The sequence below is a fragment of the Vipera berus genome (assembly GCF_964194415.1).
Source record: "Vipera berus genome assembly, chromosome: 3".
Taxonomy (NCBI): domain Eukaryota; kingdom Metazoa; phylum Chordata; class Lepidosauria; order Squamata; family Viperidae; genus Vipera; species Vipera berus.
Window position 1 is genome coordinate 211251556 of NC_138204.1, and position 8878 is coordinate 211260433.

General features: G+C 40.2%; 1 protein-coding gene across 2 annotated transcripts; it reads right to left on the reverse strand.

Moving 5' to 3' along the window:
* Positions 1-3624: 3624 nt before the first annotated feature.
* LOC308666146 (proto-oncogene Mas-like) lies at positions 3625-8455 on the reverse strand. 2 transcript variants are annotated; one of them, XM_081324726.1, is made up of 3 exons: positions 8369-8455; positions 5368-5802; positions 3625-5259 (listed from the first exon to the last, which is right to left on the reverse strand). In XM_081324726.1, exon 3 carries the CDS (start codon positions 5206-5208, stop codon positions 4297-4299), a length of 912 nt encoding a protein of 303 aa, XP_081180852.1. In that variant the 5' UTR covers positions 5209-5259; positions 5368-5802; positions 8369-8455; the 3' UTR covers positions 3625-4296. The 2 variants fall into 2 exon arrangements, with proteins under 2 accessions (XP_081180852.1, XP_081180851.1); XM_081324725.1 differs by having other exon boundaries at positions 3625-5802.
* Positions 8456-8878: the final 423 nt, after the last annotated feature.

The following is an 8878-nucleotide window of genomic DNA, read 5'->3' on the forward strand; positions in this document are numbered from 1 at the left end:
GAGGAGGAGGAGGAGGAGGAGGAGGAGGAGATCTGATGAGTCCTTGGTGTCCTCTGAACTTGGCTGTTTCTTGCAGACATTTCATTACTCAAACTAAGTAGCACTACTAGGGAGTGAAGTTTGTTCTCAGTTTATATTCTAGTGGCTTGCTGTGTCAGTGTTGGTAGGGGTTTAGTTGACTGTCGGTCTGATGTTAATGAACAAATCTACTTAAACCAATCAGAACCAAAATTGTATTGGGTCAAAAAGGTACACTAACCAGCAATAAAATAAAATGGACGCTTGCATGTTTCCTGGCGTCCTTGGCTTAACCAGCTCCTCGGAGTCACCTCCCCAGTCAGATCGGGGCTATGTAAACTCAATAAATAATAAAAGGAAATTGCTGTCACCCTTAACAACGTTCCTCCTTTACTCCAGGATGTTCCAATTAGGCTACTTTTTCTGACGGGGCTCTTTAAATATTTTCTTCTGTCAAAATATGATTGTATCTTTAAGCACTTCCTTTGCATATCGCAAGCACGCGATAACACTTCAAAACTCAAAGAAGCCTACCGCCCAAGGTTGTTGGTTTGTTGTTGTTGTTTTTCTGAGAAAGTTTGCGGTTTGATCCAGCTCATTTCTCCTTATTGACAGTAACTGGATCAAAGTTACAGACCAAAGGGTTTATTGAACAAAATCTCACCCATGTCACCCTGGTTTCTTCTCTTCTTTAGACTAGCCAAACCCAAGTCCTGCAGCCGTTCTTCAAATGTTTCGGAGAAGAGGTGGGTCACGCTAGGTGTGCAAATGACACAGCTGGAATTGGGTAGGTCTAGTGTAATGACGAGAAGGACGAGGGGGGGGACATGATAGCAGAGTTCCAATATCAAAGAGGTTGCCCCAAAGAAGAGGCAATCAAGCTATTCCCCAAAGCCCCTGAAGGCAGAACAAGAAGCAACGGATGGAAACTCATCAAGGAGAGAAGCAACCTGGAACTAAGGAGAAATTTCCTAAGAGTGAGAACAATTAATTGATGGAACAACTTGCCTCCAGAATTTGTGGGTGCTTCATTACTAGAGGCTTTTAAGAAGAGATTGGACAGCCATTTGTCTGAAATGGTATAGGGTTTCCTAGCTGAGCAGGGGGTTGGACTAGAAGACCTCCAAGGTCCCTTAAACTCTGTTATTCTATTCTATTCTATTCTATTCTATTCTATTCTATTCTATTCTGTTCTGTTCTGTTCTGTTCTGTTCTGTTCTGTTCTGTTCTGTTCTATTCCAATCTCTATATATTCTATTCTGTTCTGTTCTGATCTGTTCTGTTCTGTTCTATTCTATTCCAATCTCTATATATTCTATTCTATTCTATTCTATTCTATTCTATTCTATTCTATTCTATTCTATTCTATTCTATTCTATTCTATTCTATTCTATTCTATTCTATTCTATTCTATTCTATTCTATTCTAAAGTTGTGTAAGCTCACTACTGCTTTGTGGCTAATGGGAGGCTGGCTTATAAACCAGCACCGGTGCCTCTTTCGGAGCGGAGCTTTCTCGGCTGCAAGTGAGCCACCGTTTGCGGAAGGAGCTTTGAACGGAGAAATCTCAACAGCCGCGCTGGGAAGTTGCTTGGAAAGCGGCGCTTCCGACCACCCTCCCGGGAACGGCTTGGAAGACCCCTTCTGGCCAAAAGACCTGCCGGGTCTGGCTCCGGAGCGCACCGCCTTCACGATCGCCAGCTAGCGGGATTGGGGCCAGATGTTGAAGGGGGGAGAAAATCTGGGTTAATAACAGCAAGAACAATAAATAAATCGTCGTCTTCATATCTGGGATGGCTCTTGTGGGGGAAAAGGAATATATAACTACATCGTAAAAGCCTGGCTGAGTTGTCGCTTTGCGAATGGATGTCGGTATCTGAAACGGATGCTTTAAAAGGGGGAATTTACATTCCTGTTCTTCTCCTTCTTCCCCCCACCCTCTTGGGAAGCATTTCTTTCTTCCAGGAGAACATTTTTCGCCGCGTTAATGGAGTTTCCTCCCCAGAAAGTCGCACATTCGCATCTTTTCGGCACCAGGTGATTTTTTTGTTTGTTTTTTTTCTATTTTCCTGGGCTTTTTGAATGGGCTTTGGCTTTAATTTAATTCTGAACGGATGCCTAGTTTTATTTTTGCACTTTCTTGCTTTTATTATGCAGCTGTCTTTCTTTTAAAAGTTTTATTGTAAACCACCTAGAGAACTTTGACCATTGGCCAATCTGAAACTTGAAATAAATAGCACGGCATTCCCCACCCCCCCCACCCCCATCTAATCTACTGCTGTTTGGGATAATATTCTAGATCTGGACCCTGGGAGAGGTGGAGTGGGGTCTTGGGGGGACCACAGTGGGGCTTTCAGAAATATGGTTTAGGCAGTGAAAGTCAAACTGAACTTTTTGATGCATTTGGCAAAATGGAAGAGGACAGATTTCATGTGGTTAATTTACTGCTAAGCTTGTAAGCCTCCCTGAGTCTTCGGAGAAGGGCGGGATATAAATGGAATTTAAATAATAAATAAATAAATAAATAAATAAATAAATAAATAAATAAATAAATAAATAAATAAATAAATAAATAAATAAATAAATAAATAAATGAATGAATAAATGAATAAATAAATAAATATTTAGTCTAAAGATTAGTGTTACCCTGGTTGTTTCCCCCCCCAAAAAAAAAACCATCCAAGGAGTAGACTATCAACAGCCTCATTTAAACAAAGTGCCCTTGTTGAGAGAACATAGCCAATTTACCATTATCTGCAGTTATTATTATTATTATTATTATTATTATTATTATTATTATTATTATTATTATTATTATTATTATTATTATTATTATTATTATTATTACTAATTTTATTTGTATACCGCCCTTCTCCCGAAGGACTCAGGGCGGTGAACAGGGCAATAAAGTTACACAATGTGTTGGGCTACAGAGGAACTAAAAGGACTCTTTTTCCGCAAATGTGAATGGAGGAGGAGGAGGAGGAGGAGGAGGGGGGGAGGGGGAGGAGGAGGAGTCATTCCTAAGTACTCACAATCCGGGTGGTCCCTGCAAAGGCTCTCATTGGGAAGAACTGGTTTAGAGCTAGCACACACACACCCAGAGGGAGGGAGGGAGGGAGGGAGGGAGGGAGGGAGGAAGGAAGGAAGGAAGGAAGGAAGGAAGGAAAAGAAAGAAAGAAAGAAAGAAAGAAAGAAAGAAAGAAAGAAAGAAAGAAAGAAAGAAGAAAGAAAGAAAGAAAGAAAGAAAGAAAGAAAGAAAGAAAGAAAGAAAGAAAGAAAGAAAGAAAGAAAGAAAGAAAGAAAGAAAGAAAGTAGCCAGGCCATATGTCCTTCTCTAAACACTGTGATGGAAGTCACTGTTCATATCCTGAGAGTTATAATTCATTTCTCTTCCAGAAATGAAGTGGAAGATCATTCTTGGCAGGTAGAAAAGAACAGTGTGGACAATCCAGCATTGCATGAATCTTTCGGAAAGGTTCGTTTTGAAGTGTGCATCTCAATGGCCAGAGGCAAAGACATGACTTCTACACAACAGTTGTTTGCTAACTTTATATCTTTCCTTTCCGGCAACAGATAAAAATAGAAAGTATAAATCACAAGAATAGATGGCTACAATTTTAATTCAAGCAAAATTAAAATCCGTTTCATTAAAATCCATTGTGCAATATATTTAAACAAGCAAGACATTAATGTATGTGTATTAATGAATACACATACACGCACACACGCAGACACATACACATATACATACACAAACATACATACATACATACATACATACATACATACATACATACATACATTGGATGGATGGATGGATGCTAACACAGAATTGCGTTCTCAGAATCACCGATCGATAATTCTCACTAGTAAATGAACTTTGCTGAATAACTGACGGTGAGGGTAAAATAGCTAGAAACATCAAAGCAGCTGGAGCCTTTTGATTTATGCCTGCAGATGAACAAACATTAGGTGCAGAAATTTGAAAATAAGGAAAACCATTCATTTAGCTTCTCATAATGAATTACCGGGGTTGAAGAAAAGTTTAACCCCTTTTACCCGTGAGTTATTTCATCAAGTCATCTCAACAGGATCTGTTCAAAATGACTTGAAAATCACGGTTACCACTGTATAAATGACAAACTAATTTCCTAATCTCCTTGGCATTCCATTTTTTTTGCCAGAGGAGATTTCTCCGAATTAATTATCAGGTTCTGGCAGGGCGGTATAGAAATATGGATTTTTTTTTCTTCTCATTCTCATGAGTACGTCATAACTAGATATCAACCTGGACCTCTGGCTGCTTTTCATTCTCTTCTTCCTCCTTGAAAACTCTCTGAAGGATAAGGTTTAAGTTGCATGTAGAGTGATGTTCCTTCTTTCTCCCCAGTAGAAAATAGATCAGTGGGTTAACACTGCTGTTAAGACAGGAACATAGGTAGCCATATGTGACTAAATTGATGTACTTATGCTTGAAAAGAACATCATTGAGGTAAATGGCGCTGGGTGGAATGGAAAAGATGAGGAAGAAAAACAGGGCCAGCAAGGTGACTTTGAGAAGTTTTCCGCGCTTCTGCATCTGTGATTTAAGGTAGCCTTTGATGAAGAGGGCCAGGCTGGAGACCACCATGAGTGGGATGCAAAGGGAGGTACAGATGAGAATGTGGTAGAATGAGGGGAAGTTTCTGGTCAGTTTAACCCCCAACAGAGCATAATGAATTACACAGAGGAGCAAAGAGACCAGCCATGAAAAGGCACAGAGTATGGTGGACAGGTATGCTGGCTGATGACATCGATACCAAATTGGGAAGAAGAGAGCCAAACACCGGTCAATGCTGATGATAGTCAGAAGAAATTGACCAGTGCAGTAAGTGAATATGAAACATTCTGTTATTATTAGGGGGAAATAATTCTTAATCAGGTTCAGAGTTCCTATCAGAAAGAGGAATATGAGAGTCCCGCTATCAGCCACAGCCAAATTGAGGATATAGACAGTGAAAGAATTCCTTTTAATCTTGAAACCCAAAAGTCGGATGATAATTCCATTTCCAACAATCCCTGGAATACAGATTAAAATGATTAAAGAATAGATGACTTTTTTCTGATATTCGGGCTCATACATGATGTTCTTTGAGTAGTTGACTTCAGTCTGACTGTGTTCAGGATATCTGAATGCCAGGCTTCCCATTTCAGCATCCGTGATTCCAGAAAAGATGGTTTTCACGTTGGTTGCTGTCTTCTGTGGAAATGAATCTCACTTTTATTTTTATTTTTATTTTTTTACTAGTTTCTGCTTCTTGTGGAAAGTTAAGGACGGACCCAGGCAGCTGAAGGACAAACCGCTCACCTTTAGTTTTAGTCAACAGGCATCAAATGATGTTTGCAAATGCTCTGGTTTTTCCACAAAGGATGGCAGAGGATGTGGAAAAATTCACCGAAGAGCTTCAGCAGAAGTCAGTTGGGGTTGTGCTTTTGTGTGCTTCTGCCTTGCTTCTTGCTCAAGAAGGCAAACGTGGTGACATCAGGGTCTGTAGATTATTTTCTCCCATCAGTTTTCAGCCGTATGGGTCAATTCATCCTCTGGCGTGTGCGGACAACATTTCAGAACGACTGAAGAATTTGACTCCCACAGAGTAAAAAGACTTGCTTCGCCTTAATATCTCTCCACACAATCAAAGCAGAAATGACGCATGGAAAACAGTTAATTTGGTCACTTTGCCGGTTAAAAGAGTTTTGTGGGTTGTTTGGTTTCCTCTGCTTCTTCGCAAGAACTGTGTCGTATCTAAAAAAATTTAAAAAATGGTTATATGATCACTTTAAGGGCATAGAACACAGTACCGATCCTTCCCTCCTTTAAAGTGTACATAAACGGTTGTACAAAGTTATTCATCATAATTCTTACCCTCCTAAAATGTTCCCTTTGGGACCAGCTATAAGTAACAAAACGTTTAATAACGTTCAGTCTGTAGGAAGTCAGCCCCCCCACCCCACCCCCGATAATGAAATATTGGGGGAATATTTAAAAAAAAGGCAGGATAGAATATTTCCCCTAAAGCAGAAGTGGAGAAAAAAATTCTTAACAAAGGCAGAAACATCCCATCTTCCTGCCTCCAGCAGAAACCTGGAGAAGCTAACAGTTAGAAATGGAGATTTTGTAATTCATTCAGAAAGACTGAGCCATCCTATTTATGAACAAAATGCCTACAGCCCCAGACCTCACAGAAGGCTGGATCTGATGGGATTAGAAAAACAAAGACTCCTAAAGTCTACATTCCCTAGCCAGCTCCAAGGACAGGGCATGACCTCCCAACCAGAATGGGATTCAGGCGACAATAATTAGAATACTAAAAGGGCACCCTCAAGCACAGGTCAAAGTACATTTCACAAGGAACAGGCACCTCAAACACAAAACCCCAAAGAATATATAAAAACCCACCTACTCTCTATTCCATTTTGTCAGCTGCCCCAGAACCACATGCTGTTGTCGGTTCTGCTCATTAATAAACAGAGACCTCCTTTCCTAAGCAGCTAGCCTCCATTTTATTTCCAGCACCTTTCTCCAGGATTGAAAGTGGACCTGATTTTTCTTTCAACAAGTTCAAGATAAACATCACAGGAGAAGAAGAAATTATCCTTTGGAATGATTAACTCATGAATATTTTCCCTACTAAATATTTCCAATAAGGTAGAACTCGCATTGTTGGTGACAATTTAACAAGGATTCTAGGTAGCTACCACCTCATTGAACTTAAACCAAACCAAACCATACTGCAAACTAATGAAATGAAATAAACTATACAATGAAACAAAAGCCATATAGGTAAAGGTAAAGGTTCCCCCGCACATGCGTGCTAGTCATTTCTGACTCTAGGGGCCGGTGCTCATCTCCGTTTCAAAGCCAAAGAGCCAGCGCTTGTCCGAGGACGTCTCCGTGGTCATGTGGCTGGCATGACTAGACACCAAAGGCGCACGGAACGCTGTTACCTTCCCACTGTAGTGGTCCCTATTTTTCTACTTGCATTTTTACGTGCTTTCGAACTGCTAGGTTGGCAGAAGCTGGGATGAGTAACAGGCGCTCACTCTGCTACGTGGCACTCAGGATTTGACCCGCCAAACTGCCGACCTTCTGATCGACAAGCTCAGCGTCCTAACCCACTGAGCCACTGCCTCCCTATATATACCTTATCATCTCCTGCAATAATATAAAATGTGTGATTCCTTGACCTGAAAAAGCAATGAATGTAGGGGAGAAAGAGCAGGACAAACATAACAAAAGACAAGAACATTGGACAGGAGACGATTTGATAGATCAGTAGGAGACAATTTACAGAAACATCTCTGCTCTTTTGTGTCCTGAAAAAAACATAATCAAGCAGTTCAGCAGCACAACATGGCATATCCAGAGAAGGTTCTCCTAAATGAATATGAGGAGGTTAGAATTGGTTCACAGGTGGGAAAAAATCAGAAGAGGACAAGAGGGACTCATGAAGTTTCTGACAAACATTGAAAAGAGACAATATTCTTGACAAATAGCTTGATATTTATCAATATTGATACTTATCAATCTTAATATTCATCAATACTCTTGATAAATAGCTACATCTGTCAAGAAAAGAAAGAGCAAATTTGTGGGTCACTGCAACCTGAAAAGGACTATGAGACCACATGCTGCTCAAGCCTGAGACCTCTTGGCCCTGTGCTTACAATTCACAGTATTACGCAATGGAAACACTCTAAGGCACAATATACTGGAGGTGTCAGAAATCTCCACACTGTCTCCAAACAGATATGAAAACTCAGTTGGAGCCATTGGTGCTTTTATGACAAGTTGGTTGGCATGAAAATACAGGTGACTACATCTAGAAATGGTATATAAGGAACATATAAGGAACGGGTGCTGGAATTGGGTATGTCTAGTTTAATGAAGAGAAGGACGAGGGGGGACATGATAGCAGTCTTCCAATATCTCAGGGGCTGCCACAAAGAAGAGGGAGTCAAGCTATTCTCCAAAGCACCTGAAGGCAGGACAAGATGCAACAGATGGAAACTAATCAAGAAGAGACCCAACAAAGGAGAAAGGGTCAACTTATTTTCCACACTCCAGAAGACAAGAGAAGAAACAATGAACGGAAACTAGTCAAGGAGAGAAGCAACCTAGATTTAAGGAGAAACTTCCTAACAGTGAGCACAATTAACCAGTGGAACAATTAATCAATGGAACAACTTGCCTCCAGAACTTGTGGGTGCTCCAACACTGGAAGTTTTTAAGAAGAGTCTGGACAGCTATTTGTCTGAAATGGTATAGGGTTTCCTGCCTGATGACAGTTCTGTCTTTGCTAAGGACATACCTGGTGATGATGTGCAAGAACAGATCTCTTTGAGAATCCAAGGAAGTTCAGAAAGCTAGATTTGTTTGATGAATCCCGTTTGGTCTGCATTTGATGTGGTTGTGGTGAGCATGCCGAATTTATTCAGCATTAGAAATAGAGGTCCAGTAATGAAAAGAGGAACTTGCTTAACATTTTGCTGAAGTCATGGGAAGAGAGGGTGTTATCTATAAATGTTTTGCAAAAGTCTTAATCATAATTTGGAAGGAGAACCAAAACTCACCCCTATTTATATTTTCTGTAAGACTGGAAAAACCCATGAAAATGAATCCAAAGCCTGTTTCATGCTTTGTTTGCAAACATTAGTTATTTTTGAAATTATTAAATGAAAATTAAAGCCAATTTAATGGATGGATGAATGGTTGGATGGATGGATGGATGGATGGATAAATAACTTTGCATCTTTCTATTCGTTGTGAGGTTCATTAGAAGATTGAACAATGCTGTTATTGATATTGATTAGCATATGTT